Source organism: Tachypleus tridentatus, chromosome 13, assembly GCF_004210375.1.
Source record: "Tachypleus tridentatus isolate NWPU-2018 chromosome 13, ASM421037v1, whole genome shotgun sequence".
NCBI lineage: Eukaryota > Metazoa > Arthropoda > Merostomata > Xiphosura > Limulidae > Tachypleus > Tachypleus tridentatus.
This window is the reverse complement of record NC_134837.1, coordinates 212,302,493-212,320,588: the sequence shown is the minus strand read 5'-3', so window position 1 is coordinate 212,320,588 and position 18,096 is coordinate 212,302,493. Positions and strand designations below refer to the sequence as shown.

The 18,096-nt window shown below is 34.6% G+C and overlaps 1 protein-coding gene across 6 annotated transcripts in view; it reads right to left on the bottom strand.

Annotated features, from left to right (window-relative positions):
• Window positions 1-18,096, bottom strand: part of LOC143237942 (protein CBFA2T3-like) — a 48,044-nt gene that overhangs the window by 16,295 nt on the left and 13,653 nt on the right. For 2 of the 6 annotated variants that reach the window (XM_076477710.1, XM_076477711.1), the window contains exons 2-5: window positions 9,540-9,653; window positions 4,066-4,283; window positions 3,331-3,420; window positions 1,589-1,776 (exon numbers count right to left, since the gene is read on the bottom strand). In XM_076477710.1, coding sequence (XP_076333825.1) covers window positions 1,589-1,776; window positions 3,331-3,420; window positions 4,066-4,283; window positions 9,540-9,653 — 610 coding nt within the window. Of the gene's footprint in view, window positions 1-1,588; window positions 1,777-3,330; window positions 3,421-3,973; window positions 4,284-9,539; window positions 9,665-18,096 lie in introns of those variants that run through there. The other 4 variants (XM_076477712.1, XM_076477713.1, XM_076477715.1 and 1 more) reach the window with 3 other exon arrangements.

Here is an 18,096-nt window from a genome sequence, read left to right as displayed (position 1 = left end):
TTTTAATCAAAATATTTTTTTCAATATTTCACAAAACGAGGTGATTTAGGGTTAAATTACTCTAAAATACAGACATTCGTAATCTCCAATTTGATGGCTTGAAAACCAATAAAGTGTAGACAAGTAGTCCAATTATAGCTTATCATCATAACCTTAGTGGATTTCATAGAATTACCACTGCATCCATAATTATTTTCTAATTTATTAAGAGTCTCTAATCACCCTACTACGGAAAATTGTGGCTTGAGGACAAATATAATGTAGTCAAATTGTAGCTTAACATTGTAGTTCAACTGAATCTCATTGAACCATAGATGAGTCCAGAATTATTTTTTAATTTTTCAAGTGTCCCTAATCATTCCAAACCATTGGAGACTAATTTCCTGTAGTTCCTTTTTCTCGAACATTGGGTTATGCAGGAAAATTTAATATTATACGTTTCACGTATCTAAAAATTAATGAACAAAAAACGTCCATCTGATTCCATAGGTTTTGAAGATAAGTAAGCAGAGATTTCAGGTAAGATGAAAAACAAACTACATCATCTACGAAACTTTAGCCACTAAAGTTAATATCGTAAAAATACCCTGAGAATCCAGTCAACACTTCCCTTGAAATAAATAGTAAAGTTGGACAAAGTAAGTTCCACTCTAATCGCCCTCACTGCTCCCAGTCGCCACATATTAAGGTAACTTTAACCAAAATGTGCAGCAACAACGTTTGGAAATATTGGAAGTGACTCACATGACCATAACACAAGCGTGCGGTAGTTTTATTGTCTTGAAATATTTACATGTTCTACAGTAATTTCTGGACGAAAAGGATATCAGTTTTTCTCCATCACCTACAGATTTTTAACAAATTGCCATATGTACTTTTACATAAGTGAATCACTTTCATTGCAATCAGGTCACATTTTGTTATGTTTAAAATATTGACAACTATGAGCTTTAGATTTCTCTAGACCAATCGCGACGTGAGAGCCTTACCGATTGTTCTGGAACCCGAATGTAATAAAGATAATAATAAAAATGTTCATTTTGGTAAACGAAATAATAATTTGATCTGAATAAGAGTTTTTCTCCCCGGTTTGTAAAAATATCCTCAGGTGATAGAAAGAAGTAATATTATTTTTGAAATCTACGTAGCAGAATTATTGAAAATCCAATATTAAATCTGAAACAATTGTTATGAAGTTTAAATTCGCAGACCTGTGTTATTGACATATTAACATATTACATAATACACTTCAGTAATATATCACGAATTTAATTAAGTTATTTTTAATATCCATATCTTAATATATTTTCTGATTATTTTTTACTTTTTATGTTGTAAAAGTACACAAAAGGCATCAAAATAGGAAAAAATATTTAATTAAAATTCAAAATATTTCTCCTATAAATATTTTACACCAAAAATATGTTGAAATTATTTTGAAATATTTGTTTTTGTTCTTAAAAGTTTTGAAAATCCTAGTTACACGTTTGTTTAGTTACGTTACATAAATCTCACAATTTTGAGGTTAATTCTTAATGTCGTGCAAATTTCAAAGAAACGCTAAACCAACGTAATACATATTTCACACCTGTCGGATGGCGTACGCCTCTTTCTATTTTCCTTGATGTCAGGTTGAAATATCTCGAACGGTTCGCCACTAGGGTGCGCTGCAGAGTCTAAAACAGCCTGTTCATACTGTCTTAAGTACTGCTGGGGTGTCTGTTTAGAGAGTCGAGCAAAGTGCAAGATTTCGGTTTGTAACATTGGCAAATGAGACTGCAGAGAAACAGAGAGAAAAGAGGGGTTAAATATAACCCGTTTTTTACGTTTTTCACTAAAAATATTGTACCAAACACTAAATCCTCATGGTCACTGTCTTACAGTCAGAATCCGATCAAAACAGAAAGATGAAAGGTACATTTACTAGGAAAAGCCAAACTGAGATGATAAGACAAAGTACTGTATACACTAAACATATACACTGTATACACCCTCTAAATGCTGATACAGATGGTAGAACAGCAAGCAACTATTGTCTAAACTTTGTAGCTTCAACGATTATTTCATATACACAATTAGGCCCGGTATGGCCAGATGTTTAAAGCACTCGACTCCTAATTCGATGGTCGCAGGTTCAAATCCCCGTCACACTAAACATACTCGCCCTTTCAGCCCGTCGTAGCGTTTTCAAGTGATGGTCAGTCTCACTATTCGTCAGTTAAATAATAGCCCAAGAGTTGGTGGTGGGGATTGATGACTAACTGCCTTCCCTCTAGCCTTACACTGTTAAATTATGGATGGCTAATGCAGAGAGCCCTCGTGTAGCTTTGCGCAAAATTCACAAACAAGCAACCAAAATTTTCTAGGAAAGTTATAACAAACGTATAAGACTTTAAATCTCTGGTCATGTCGACGGATAATTATTAGGGTATTAAACACTTTTTAACAATTGAAGTAACAAACTGGTTACTTGTTTTTTTATACAAGGTTTCTAATGGTTTTAAGAACCTATGAATGAAAGCATAGGAAAGTATGTTATAATATGCTTTCAATGCTACATCTACCTTATTCAGTGCCGAAGAGATCTTTCGTTGAATAGCAGGGCTCGACAGTTCGGCTGGGATGCGTCGGACTGAATTTACAAGGTTTTTCGTGGACAGTAAATATCATGGCGTGAATCACATAAAGCAAATGTATTATAATAATTAATTTTATTTAAGCCGGATTTTGAAGGTAATAACTAAACTCTTTATTATTATTATTATTATTATTATTATTATTATTATTAGAATTCAATTTAGTTTACAGTACCAATCTTCTGGTTCCAAAGGAGTCACCCCACACACATAAACACACAATGTTGCAATTAATACAGTTAATTACTGTTAGATTTTTTTCCCTCTGTGGTTTACATAAGAAACGAGTTATTCCACCCAGTATTTTCCGATCGATTCAATATACTGAGAGTTAATTGTAAACAAGAAGGGGGAAGGGCAATAATAACATAGTATTAATCAATACGGGGCTTTGGTGTGGTCAGATGAAGCCCCAGTTAGGCTGCTCGACTCGCAATCTAAAGGTAGCAGGTTCGTATTCCTGTCTTTGAACATACTCGCCCTTTAAGGGGTGGAGGTGTTATAATGTTACGGCCAATCCCACTATTCGTTGATAAAAGAGTAATCCAAGAGATGGCGGCGGGTGGTGTTGATTAGCTGCTTTCTCTCTAATCTATTACTTCTAAATATTCGCGAAATTCAAACCGATGCTCAGTATGATACAATATGCAAAACGGTACAAAAGGTTCCATTACTTCTATATGTTATACTGTACCTTTAGAAATGGAATAACGAATGATCTAAGAGGATAGTTTGTAATATCTTGTATTTTCTGGTGAAATTCTTCAATGCTTACAGAAGAATTCTGCAAGAGATAAGAAAATGTGTCCAGCTAAGTGGACATTAAACTTTGACAATATTAAATATAAAGTCACAACGAATATTTTTTTTTTATTTTAAAACATTACTTTATTGTCCAGAAGTTTCAATATATTGATATTTAGGAAAATACTACTTTAAGTTTAAAACTCACTAATCTAAAGACATCTAGCTTTAAAACGGATAATTTCAAGTTATTGGTGATTATGTTGAATGAACCGTTAAATTACACTTTACGATAGTTACACAAAGGTTCAGACGTTATTTAAGCATTAATCAGTAATCTTAAGGCGTTATTAAGCGCTCATCTCTAAGTGCAAAATGTTTTACTAAATACTGACTACTAGGACAAGGATAATTCTAAAAATTCTCCTCCTAATCTCAAAATGTTAGAGCTTAATAAAACTGTACTAGTTTCTCAGTGTTAAACTTATGATAACGCTAAAACATTAACCATTAATCTCAAAATCACATTAAACACTATTCACTAGGTTCCAAATGACGTTTGTAACAAAAATACTTAGTATTTTAATACTCACCATCCATTTCATGAGGACATTAAACACTATTTACTAGGTTCCAAATGATCCTAAACTTTCGGATAAAATCTCTCAGTATTCTAAACACTCACCAAACAGCTCAGGATTAGACTGTGCACGCGCTCACCAACGTCAGGTGAGATGTCACTCCCGAACTGTTGCAACGTTGTAAAGAACCGTTTTAATTTACTCAGCTGACGGATACTGGAACCCAAGTGGGCTTCTGATAATGAAACCCCACCAGCAATAGTGATGGGAATGGTCAAGCTAGATGGAGACACTGTTTGCGGGGGATGTGCTCCACTCATATCTGTAGAAACAGAACTTCTCAGTTTTTAGTTCACTAAAATAAAGTCTAAATCTGAGCGTGTAAATAAATTTTCACAACCAGTATTGTTACTTGTTAAACAAAACGTAAAAAGATCAAGTTGCTGTTACGTATCTTGGCTTAAAAAATCAATAGTAATTGGTTTGGACATAATATCACCCCTTCTTTCTTTTTTTCTTGGCAATCCAGAGCTGTTAGCACTAACACGTAATAAAACAATGGGTTTTTAGCTTACACTAGATAATTGTTGGGTTTGTTTTCTAAATTGTTTTCATTTGATGAATTTAGCAACAGTTTATTTTAAGCTCATGAACTAATTAAATTAAGCTACTATTGAAGCTACAACGTTCGTTAAATCAGGAAAAACATGTACAGTAACAGATCGACAGTTCTGTTTGCTTATTGATGTATAGAAATAAGTATCCATTGTATTTTGAAAATAAAACGGTATCATATTGAATAACCCCTGCCAGGTTTCAAACAGGCCTGAGGATTACCACCTGCGTTATTTCTGGAAATTCCGCATGGCACAATAAGGCATTGTATTTATTTTCAAATAAAACGGTTTTTTCAGTCTTTTTTTGTCTACACTTTTAGTACTCTACAACTATTCTACATTTTTAAGTAAACGTAATATTTTTTTTTCATTATTTTTGTAACTCTCTTCTTTCGACTCTTATTCTCTCATTATTTCTCTCTCACAACGTTACTACTTCCATTAACATCAACCCTGGTAAAAAGAAATACTTCAATTAGTCATGATAGCAGTTCAAGAAATATTCAATATTCATGTCAAACAAACTGTCAAAAGTGTGTTAAAAATTCCACTTTATATTTCATGAGGAAATTGGTTTGCTTTGTACTTTATCAATATTACCTTATATTTCATTAGCGTTTTACCCTAATTCTTCTATCAAAAGGTCCAGAGTTCGAATTGCCTGTGTATTGCGTTATAAAACTCGGTTCAATTGAACAAGCAACGCCTTTATGGCGGTGTGTGTTACTGAGTAGCAACCTACTATTTGGCATGGAGCTTATGCTCATGAACAACTGTACCTAAATCCTAAGAGATCACTGAACTGACCTTAACCTATGTCCACATAAAGTTCTGTTAACGTTGACTCAATCTACAACTCTCTTAACTTGTTATTAACTTCTGCTGATTCGTCATCATAGGGTACGGTCCACCTCTGCTGAGTGACAGACAGTGTATGTCTTTCTCGACTTTAGAGAGACTAACATGTGTTAAATCACTTATTTTTGTCATTGCTTACCTTCTAACTTTCAAATTTTTTTTTTTTTTTTGTATACCTCTAGCATTTTCTCAGATATTTTTCTTACTCTATGTATCATGGATTTCTTTGTGTGTGTGTGTGTGTGCTTTCGTATAGCAAAGCCGCATGGGGCTATCTGCTGAGCCCACCGAGGGTATTCGAACCCCGAAGTTTAGCATTGTAAATCCGCAAACTTACTGCTGTACTAGCGGGGGTCATTGATTTTTTTAAACATTGATTTAAAAAATACAAAAAAAACTTGTGCTTGTCTGCTGTCATTCATCTGAAGCTCTAGTGGCGGCGAGTTGAATTAAAATAATCAAGGTCTTAAATCATAACAAGATTTTAATTTTTTGTTTCTTTCAGTAATTTGTTTTGGCGCATTGAAATATTCTAACTGTTAGCAGCAATATTTTAAATATCAAATCATATTAGACACGAAACATTAATTTTGTCGTCAGAAAAGTAAACGCTTGGGAGAAAAGAAACAAAAAAGGAAAATGTGTAGAATTTGAGGGTCGCGGGTTCGAATCTCTTAAACATAATCGCTCTTTCAGCCGTTCTAATAGGACTGTCAATCCCATCTTTATTTTTGGTAAAAGGGCATCTCAAGATCTGGGAATGAGTGGTGATAACTAGCTGCTTTCTTTTTTAGTCTATCAGTGTAAAATTAGAGATGGTTTATTGTAGATAACCGTCTGAGCGAAATTCAAACCAAAAGACACTTTCATCGATAAGTAGTTCAGAACTAAATACGTGATTCAAAGTATGAGTAGCTCCAAACAAAACAAAAGAGGAAAGCTAGTATTTAATTAAGGTTAATGACCGAAGATTTCCAGTTCGTGTTATTCACGGACCTATTGACCCGCATGGCCAGATGGGTTAAGGCGTTCGACTCGTAATCTGAGGGTCGCGAGTTCGAATCCCCGTCGCACCAAACATGCTCGCGCTTTCAGCAGTGGGGGTGTTATAATTTGACGGTCAATCCCACTATTTGTTGGTAATAGAGTAGCCCAAGAGTTGGCGGTGGGTAGTGATAACTAGCTGCCTTCCCTCTCGTCTTACACTGCTAAATTAGGGACGGCTAGCGCAGATAGCCCTCGAGTAGCTTTGCGCGAAATTCCAAAAAGAAACAAACAAACACGGACTTATTGATTACATTTTATGTTTTAACCATTATCTAACTAAACTTCTATTTTCTTATTGGCTGATGTTCAAAATTGTCACTAAATGTCACCTTACGCAGAAAACCATCACAGTTCGGTCCGCATTTCAATGCTTGATTGCATCACATATGTCTGAGCTTGAGTACATTTATTATTTAGTCGTAAGTATTATATTTATTAATTATTGTAACTGCTCAATCCATGGTCCAGAAAGCTCATTGTGACATCTAAGTTGAACTATATCATAATAATCATAAAAATCGCACTAATTTTTACTAGCTTGTTTTGTTTGTTTTTTGAATTTCGCGCAAATATGCTACGCCACAGAGGTTTTGTCAGGGAGAAATCCAACTAAATAGCACTGGTGTCGCCAGTACTATAAAAACAGAAATATACTAAGAAAGTGATTGAGATGTAGGGGAACTGATTTGGCACTCCTGATTTTATACTTAACGCTCGTTGGAGGGCTTGAATTGATTTCAGCTCCTACTGGTGGTTCAATCTTCTTTAACTCCCGCGAACGTCAACAAAAATTACAATAATTTTGAAAAACACAACTGCAAAATTTTTTTCACGTTCTAAATACTAGCTGAGCATGTTGCCACTTGATAGGAGCCAAAAGTCAGGAAGTGTCGTAATCTTTAACACTGTGTGAATGTCAGACGCAAGAACATACTTGTTCCTTCAACGTTAAACTTAAAAAAGAAACAAACAAACAGAAAGCCGATGAAATTTTTGTTATTTCATTTTTTTTAGCTAACAGTATATAATCTTCTAATGTACATTTTGCTTTTGTTATTTGTGAAATTCGAATATTGGGAAATATATGAACACAAACGGCCAGTTAGATAAGCGCATAAACACACATAAATACACCCGGTTAAATTCATATCCTGCTTTTTATCGGACGCCATGTTGAATAAAGAAATTAAAACTATTCATATATTTCTTTATCTTATGTCGCTGTACCTTAATAAAATAATAATTATATTATTAATTATTATTAATTCCAAACCGTATTATGTTAATGAAATATGTTAATATTAAATCGTAGATGCGAAGTATATATATATATATATATATATATATTTACAATATTTCTTGTTTAAGTTATTCGTAATTTATTGTCCTCTAGATGTTAACCCTAAATCTGACCTTTATTTAAGAGCTCTTAAAAGAGAGAAAAAAAATGCTACAGCTGTTTAACATTAGTAAATAAATACACACACAGATAATTCCGATTCTACATCTGCTAAAAAATTCTGACTAGTTCGCTTAGTAAACACACACACACACACATTCAAGTACACACGATACCATCCCTCTAATAACAAAATCTACTTAATTGAATATACTCATTTTACTTAGCAATGAACACGCACCCTACTCAGACACATACACACACGTGCAAACGTGCTTATCTCTGAGGTTGTAGTTCTAAAAGCATCGTGTTAATGCAGCAAAGTATATTCAGCTTGTACTGACACATGGTGGTATTTTTTTTTACGAACTTTGTGTTCGTTATGCGTTAACTGGCTACAATTAACAGTTTTCAGATATGTAGTTTATCACTTTTTATCATTGTCCATCTTAATACCATATGTTTTTTCTTTTGTAAAATGTAACGTCACAGAAATTTCATCAGTGGAAAATCCAACTCACTCTGTTGAACGCTAGTTTCTGTACTAATATGTAAGATCTAAAGTATTTCTCACTGACCATACAACCATAGAAATTATGAACGTAGCATTTCTTCACGTTTAACACTTTCACATCTTTGCATATATGTTGTATTCTTTAGGCTTTGTGTCTTGTGATAGACCATCAAATTTTATCTTATAATAAAATGAACTCCTAACGTTTGTCTTCTTTTTTCATATCGTACATATGAATATATGTAGATTTAACGAAGACTACTAGTTAAAGAAGTGATGAAGTTCCTTTCTACCAAATAGCCTATTATTCTAGGCAACTCACCCGTAGGAAAAATTTCTGTAAAGTTAAAAATACTAAGCGGAAGTAAACAGCGATACTTACCACTGGCAAGTCAAGTAATGACTGGGTATCACCTTTCCATTTTTCGATGGACACGACGGGTAGCGATGTAGGTAGCACACGCGCTTTAGAAAAGTGTGAGTGTGTGGTTTTATGTATGTCAATGTTTTCTCACTGTGAAATAACCAGTTCTGGATTTTTTTTCTTTTACGGATTTACAGTAGATGTTTCTATGAATCGTAGTATTTTGTTACGGTAGTCATATTTGGTTGTGTTTTATTGAAACAAATAAACTGAATATTGTTTCACATTGGTGTCCATTCTCTTTAATTATTAACAATCAGTCAAGATCGTGGAATAAAGTTTAGCTTTGCGTAGAGTTTTCTACTGGAATCCTATGTTGTTTCGCAGATCCTACCTACCCAAGGGTAATCAGCGCACATGAGGATACCACAGGAAACATTAGTTTGTTAATGGTAACATGGATGACATTACAAGTTTTATTTACTCCACGTAGTTACCACGAAAATAAAGGACCCAGTAAATAAAAATTATTAAAGATTATGAAACACTTGTGCTTCCTATGTAAGTAAAGAATTTATTCATGACAAAAAAAAATACGTCTGATATGTCGAAATATAATTACTGAGCCAAACTGTGACTCCAAGGGTCCAATGCTCGCGTCCCGTTCCCGCAAAAATCGCATTTCGTACTTAACATCGTAGGTGTATTATGTAACGCTCTGTAAAAGAAAAATTAAAAAAAAACGTATCTAGGTGTGAATAGTAACAATTTTCTCATACCTTGTACTGGGTGATGTTTCTGGTTCAGTACTTGCACGCAACCACTGCCACTAGATGTCGCTTGCTTTGCATTGAATTCTACTGAGTCTGGCATAATTCCAGGGTCTGTCGAGTCTGATAAAATACTGATAGAAATAAACGTTTACCAGATCAAACAACAATGAAGACAGTATATTTACATTTTGGGAAAAAATTGAAAACCAAGAAATTACACTGGTCTTACAGACACATAAAATGATATAGCGAGCATAGTTATTACTCGTGTAAGAAAAGAAATATGAAAGACTTAAGCCTATTTGACAAAAACTTATTGAAATTTCATATACAATTTGAAGTAATACCACAGTACAAAAAATGTTAAACAGAATGCACTATCCTAAGGATAAACCATGCGCATAACTTGGCTTATTCTTGCAAAAAACAGGAACTTTTAGGACCTAACATGCTGATAACAAATTCTGTTTTGTCTGTAGTCACGCACAAAGCAACACAATGGGTTATTTCTGCTCTTCCCACCTCGAGTACTGAAACCCAGTTTCTACTGTTAATACACCACTGTGCCGCTAGGGAGCGGCACAAAATAACAAGTCCAGTGCGAAAAGATAGTGGTCTGGTTATTGTTGAGTAAAAAGTTGCACAGTGGTTATTAAATCGCGATTTTTACTAGCAGGATAGGAAGTTAAACAAAGATGAACGTTTAAGTAAGTGTGTCCTATCCTTAGATATGTTGCATTTTACACTCCAACAATGCATATTCGTTAAGCGTTGTTTGGTATCCATACTTTGTGAACAATGATACCAGAATAAGATATATAGACAACTTAAACTCTTTAGGCATTGCTTGGGTTCAAATTATATAAAGAATGTTATCTTTTCATTTATTCCTCAAATTTCCTAACTCTCTATACAGAGTTCATTGCCATCAGGACCCATGTATTGCTTCCTATTGAATAAATTTGTATTTTTACCCCTTGCAATACTCGATATAAAAATTACAAAACCTTTGTTGGAATCACTGTTCTTTTTGAAACTAAAACGCATAGAGCGCTCTGTCAGTAATTAATGGTGTTGACGTTATTGTTGTTTGGTAAAGGAAAGTCTAACAATACTTAATGGTATTGACGGTATTGCTGTATGTTTATAGGAAACTCTAGCAGTTGTTATTCGTATTGACAGTACTTTTGATTGTTTACAGGAAACTCTAGCAGTTATTATTGGTATTGACAGTACTGTTGTTTGTTTATATGGAACACTAGCAGTAATTATCGATACTGATAGTATTGTTGTTTGTTTATTAGAAACTCTAACAGTAATTATTGGCATTGACAGTACTATTGTTTGTTAATAGGAAACTCTAACAGTAATTATTGGTATTGATGGTACTGTTGTTTATTGTTTATCTTGAGGCTTGTATGTTTTTAGGGATCTTGAAACTAAGAAAGTCGTGGGTCCTCGAATGATATAGTATATTTACTATATTCGAGGTGTTTATTGAAATCGAGGGAACCAAGATTTGTTAAGAGAATACCAAAACTGTTTAAAACTCGTTGGGAAACTCGTTTTCCGGACTGATAGTGTTTAAATTCAAAATTAATCAAAGGTTATCTCAGTACATGAGAAATTGCTTCCATTATATGTAATTGTAAAAAAAAAACAAAAAAAAAACGGTTCATAAAACTGCAAAACAGAATATGTGAAACTGAAAATTTGCATATATGTTTTGATGGACCTAATAAACATGCATATCAATTCTGGTATGCCCGGCATGGCCAGGTGGGTTAAGGCGTTCAACTTGTAGTCTGAGGGTTGCGGGTTCGAATCCCCGTATCACCAAACATGCTCGCCCTTTTAGTCTAGAGGCGCTATAATCTGACGGCCAATCCCACTATGCGTTGGTAAAAGAGTTGCCCAAGAGTTGATGAGAGGGTGGTGATGACTAGCTGCCTTCCCTCTAGTCTTACACTGCTAAATTAGGGACGGCTAGCACGAATAGCCTCTGAGCAGCTGTGCGCGAAATTAAAAAGAAATAAACAAACCAATTTTGGTAAAGATCCATCCAAACCTTATGATAGAGATACATGGACATACAAGAGACAGTATTTGTGTTTATTCATATAAATTTCCAAGTATATTCCAAAGCAAAATATCCTATTTCCCAAATGCATTAATAAATAGTAGTTTGTATGTTTCAGATCTTTGACATTATGAATTTTTACTTTTTTTCTGAAGTTCTTTAGTGCTTGAGCTTTCACAAAAAAAGGACATCCTCACCTGTCTCTATAATCAGCGAATTAACCAATCCATCATGAGCATACGGCTTTTTGTCATTCTTCCTCTTGACCACTGATTGGTTAATATATATGAAGAATTACGATTCATTGGCTACTTGTTTACTATTATAATTCATTCTAGCTGTTTTTAGTCTTTATAGTTTTGGATATTTTCCATTGGATAGTTCATAGTATGTCTTAACACTTATCAATTTTATAAATTCTAGTTCTGAAGGCAATTCATATTGCTCTTATTGTAAACAATGCATGATTAGGAATTATGTGAGCTTCAGAGATCTGTCAAACTACGGAATATTTTCATAACATAAAAATAAAGGTACCCCAGAAATATACTGTGATGTGAGACCTTGAAACTCACACTTTAACGACGGCGTTATACTAGATGAACGTACAGCTGTCTGTTTTTGAAACTGTTTCATTTTTTTTTATAATTTGTATGTATTTTCTAATCAGTATACAAAGTGTCCAAAAATCTGGCACCATGGGTAGTTTTCAGCTTTTGTTTTCTTCAGATACTTCATCAAGATATTGGACTGGCAGACGTAGCCCCCAGGAATGAACTCCAAGATCTCTGTACTTGATTCCCACAGAGTTCCCTCTTCTGGTGGACTACTTACACATCGAACATATGAAGCAACGAATTTGTGACAAGCGTCAAACCTCTAATAATGACAACAGTATGCTTGGCAGTGTTCAAAGGCCCGTCGCACCAAACATGCTCGCCCTTTCAGTCGTGGAGGCGTTATAATTGGTTGATCAATCCCACTATTCGTATGTAAAATAGTAGGCCAAGAGTTGGCGGTGGACGGTGATGACTAGCTGCCTTCCCTCTAGTCTTACATTGTTAAATTAGGGACGACTATGGCAGATAGCCCTTGTGTAGCTTTGCGCGAAATTAAAAAACAACAACAAATAAACAAACAGTGATCAAAGAGAACGAAAATATTGTCTCAAATTTATTTCGAAACTCAAGAATGGTACATGGAAAACGCTTTGTAAAATTCATTGAAATCCCTGTGACTGCAGAATTTTGGGACACCCTGTATACTTCGACATGCTGCACGTTCTAACAACTTATCCAGTTGGAAAAAAACACAAAAAAAAAACACCACCAGACTATTTGATTTTCTTTTTTGTTCGTGTATGTATCGAGCTAACAGGTGTCTTAAGTTTATTGTGTGATCTACACAAAGGATAAACTATTTCGATCAAACACTGTCCACCAGAGACCAATTGAATCTTCAATCACTTGATGTGAATGACCTCACATATTGACAAGTTAATAACTAGTGTCAGTAAACTTGTTTCTTTACCCAAGTTAAATTTATCGAATTTTTCAAGAAGAAGGCGTGCGAGCGAAGTTCTGGTTAAGAATTTTAATAAATATATAGTAGATTGATACATTTTACCCTACGTTTGGTAGTAATGTAAAGGGCCGAACGTGACCTTGTGGCTAGTGTGCTCGGGATGTTAAACGTCGGAGTTTCAGTTCACGTCCAATTACCACACACACATGGACAGAAAAAAAATGCTCTTCGTGGGTCGTTCGCCATAAAAGTGGCGATCAAATCTCACTGTTCGGCTAAATAAGAGCCTGAGGGGGAGAAGGGGTACTATTGACCAACCGCCTTTCATCTAATCTGAATCAGTTCAACATTAAGGACCAGTAAGCTCAAGTACACCTTTGTATGAAAATTCTAAAACAAACAAATAATGATGTAAGGCTGATGTTGCCAAAGTAATGTATTTGTGAAATAACTTCAAAGACCTGTGGATCTAACCCTAATTATCATATCTATGGATTACAAGTATGATGTCCTAAAAGTAAAAGTAATTTTTATGACACGTTATTTAAAAAAGAAAACTCTGCACGTGATAAAGAACGCGTGCAAAAAAATGTATTAAGTTGTAGTTCATTAATTTCTTTTTTACGAGATTTTTCCCAATTTGCTGTTAAATAAATTAGACTAATTATTTTAGTAATAACCTTAACGAAACTACATTAATTTAGTTATATCACAGATAGTTTAGGTTTTATAGTAATTTAGTAATAGTAATCATAATGTGTCATAATAACTTTCTATTATGTTCAGCTTCACGAAACTCTATTAATTTTGTTATATTAGATATAGTTTAGGCCCGGTATTCCTAGGTGGTCGAGGCACTCGACTCGTAATCTGAGGGTCGCGGCTTCGAATCCTCGTTGCACCAAACATGCTCGCCCTTCCAGCCGTAGGGGCGTTAAAACTTGATGGAAACACAAACTTACGATTGACGAGAACAAATAGGCATAGCTACTTGGTTGGGGGCGCTACGGTCGCAATCATAGGGTCCCGGGTTCGAATCCCCGTCCCACCAAACCTGCTCACCCTTTCAGCCGTGGGGGCGTTACAATGTGACAGTCAACTCCACTGTTCGTTGCTAAAAGAGTAGTTCAAGAGTTGGCAGTAGGTAGTGATGACTAGTTTTACACTGCTAAATTAGGAACGGCTAGCGCAGATAGCCCTCGTGTAGCTTTGCACGAAATTCAAAACACACAAACAGATAGTTTTGGTTTTATAGTATATTTTTTTAAATTCGATTCTTAGAAGGAATACAGATGTACCTCGAAAAAATAAACGTTTTTCACTTTGTAAAGGTAAGAATGAGAGAAATATTTTAAAAATATTATTCAAAGAATGAAATTATTATTCATTCTATTCAAAAGTAAACCTGATTTCTAACTCTTCATGTGACAGATGATTCGTTGCCTAAGTAATATTTCTATAATAATAATTTTTTACGGTAGAAACTAAATGTTTCATATGATTGCACGTTAAACTTCAGATTATTTGCACGCATTTATTTGGGGTGGATGGGTGGAAATACACTAAATATATTACAAATAGTAAATTTTATCTAATGAAAATATTTCATATGTACTGTGTGTGTGTACATTACAAGTGATGCGTTTTCTTATCCTGTTATTACTGATTTTAACGGACATATTACATCCACCCCTTTTTAAATCTTCATTAATCATATAATGATTTTATTTTTTTTTAAACCAGAACTGTTCAAATGCTAATTTTTCTTATCGTTAATTTTTAAACAGAAATCATCACTGTTCTTTGTATTGTAGTAAGTTATACGTCAATGTGATTTTATCATTGTTATTTTTAAATAAAAATGGCCACCGTTATTTGTTTGATAATAAGTTATAAATGAATGTGGTCTTATCATTGTTCTTCCAGCATGGCCATGTGGTTCTGGCGCTCGACTTGCAAGCTGGAGGGGTCATGGGTTTAAATCATCAAAGATACTTGCCCTTTCAGCTATTGGACGTTATAATGTGATGATCAATCCCACTATTTATTGGTAAAAGAGTAGACTAAGAGTTGGCGGTGGGTGGTGATGACTGGCTGTCTTCCCTCTAGTCTTTCACTGCTAAATTAGAGACGGATAGTGCAGATAGCCTTCTTGTAGGTTTGCGCGAAGTTAAAAAACAAATAAACAAACAGACTAGTACTAAGATATTAATACGATCTGTGAAGTGGTCTTCCAGTATTGTTTGTTTTGAATTTCGCACAAAGCTACTCGAGGGCTATCTGTGCCAACCGTCCCTAATTTAATAGTGTAAGACTAGAGAGAAGGCAGCTAGTCATCATCACCCACCGCCAACTCTTGGGCTACTCTTTTACCAACGATAAGTGGGATTAACCGTCACATTATAACGCTTCCACGGCTGAAAGGACGAGCAGGTTTGGCGCGAAGGGGATGCGAACCCGCGACTCTCAGAATACGAGTCGCACGCCTGAACACGCTTGGCCATGCCGGGCCAGGTCTTCAAGTAAAACATATTATATGTTTTATATAACAATCTTACAAGAAACTCTCATACGCTAATCAGATTGTTAACACATCTACGTCAAAAATACTTCATGGTGGATTTTAATACAAGAGTTTAGAGTTTGGATATAAATCATGGCTTAGTGGTTTACAGTCTCTTTTTAATACATTTTTTTAACAAGCAAACATTTAAGAACAACATCAACATGAACGTACAATAATAAAACCAAAACATTTCAGGCTTTTATTTTATGTTTTGAGGAATTGAGGAAGTAATTTGATGTCATGATGAGATTGATGAATTACGAAACAATAAATATGAAATGAGTTAAAAATCACAAAACCCGAAATGGAAATATTATGAATTTTAAGTTTGGTTTCTTTTTGTTGCCCGCCACCTAGTGGCACAGCGGAATATTTGCGGATTTACACCACCAGAAACCAGGTTTCTATACTCGTGATGAAAAGTGCACATATAAGCTCAATGATGAGCTTTAAGTTTAACTTTAAACTTCAATTATTTTTTTTTTTAAATCATTTATTCGAAATTAAATTTAAAAATGTCGTTTGCCCTCTAGCAGCAAAAGGCCGTATTTTATATGATGGTTTATTCATCACTTATTATTTTTATCTTGGTGCCTCAATGTGTAGTGACTAATCTCCAGATGTTAAACAGGTGCGCCGCGTGACAGATGGACAAACAGCCGTCGTTTTAGTTTCCACTGTATATGTATTATCACTATTTTACACAAGTGGAAAGTCACGTGAGTTATCCTTCACTACGAAAACCTATTTGTGCGTCTCCCAGAGCTCGAGCCAGACGTGCGATCGCCAGATGCAGGTTTGTAAACATTGTTGCCTTGGCGAGTCCACCTGCTGCTTAACCGAAATAATGGTAATAATAATTTTGACTAATTCAGCAGAATTCATTGGAAAGTTTGCCTTTGAAGCCAAATTTTTCGACAGACGTCGGACTCGCTTAAGTCAAAGATAAATAATAAAGAATTACTAGAAAGCGACAGTGTTGTTTGAGAGACTAAAAGTTAAGCGTGTTTTTCGTGTATTTACAATAATGATTCAAACCAAAACTATGTTCTTCGCCGTGCTTAAACAATAGCATCAAGTGTACATATATGTACACCCGCAGACACAAAATACAACAAACCTGAAAACCTTCAAATTTCGGGCAGTTTGTTTTTCAAGGTAAATGTTCGGAAAAATACCTACACCTTAAAAAGTCAAGGACAAAAATATGTCTCAAAAGTTAGGAAAAGTTCAAAATAACATTCATAGACCTGGAAACGTCGATAAAAATTATAGATTGCTTGGTGTGATCGAGGTACAGACTATGAATCCGATGATTTAAGATTTATGTTCTACCTTTCGTAAAAATGCGCTTCGCCCTTATCAAGACATGGGAGAGCTACAAGAGTGACAGTAAAACCCCGCTAATCACTCAGACGAAACATAGCCCAAGAATTAACGGTGGATGCTGTTTGATAGCTACCTACCCTCTAGCATTTGAGTTTGAACTTCGGGACAGCTAAAGCAGATAGCCCTTCGTATCCATATTCCTTTTATCTCAGATCCTGCACGCGCACACACATATTATATAACTCAGCTATATGTTTCTGGTGTATTTTAATATTTGATCAAAACATGTTACGTGTACAAAATCAGGTTAGAACAAAGGGGTCAGCCATATAAATATATGACATAAAAAAGAGAGACAGCCACATTATAAAAGTGGAAAATGAATAAATTAAACAAATAAAATTAGGAAATAATAGACCCGTATTTTATATTAATATTGATGCCTGTTTCAGTTGCAAAAAAAGGTCAAGTCATCCATAATATTTCTTGTTTAATTATCAATTTGTTTTTTTAATACATAACTGCTACCTTTATTCCGTCTAGAATGTTCTTGTATGTGCAAAAAATTTTTTGTTAAAATTATCTTTTCTTTTGATTATTATTTTCTACTTGATTAAATGTATTATTTCGCACAAAATGGGATTCGTACATTAGCTGTCAGAGGAAGCCACTAAAATAGAAATCGTATCCTTAGCCCACTACAGCGTTTCGTAATGTCATATTTTCTATCTGTTTCTGAGCTTTTAAATTATCAGTTTTTAATTTAGCACTGCCCCTACCTTTTTGACTCAGCGGTAAATTTGAGAGATTTGAATGCTAGAAATTGGGTTTTGATACCTATAGTGGACAAATTTCACCCCTTTCAAAATATCTGTTTTATATTTTTTTGTAGAAGCAACGGAAAATAAATATATCATTTCCCAGAAACGTGCAAAAATGGGGCGCTACCAGCTTGTTTCAAAGATTTTTTTTTCTTTTAATTACATGGTAATTTTAAGACTGTATACAAAACATGCTGTGACATCACTTCGACGCCTATAAACAATAATATCTGTTCAGTTTTG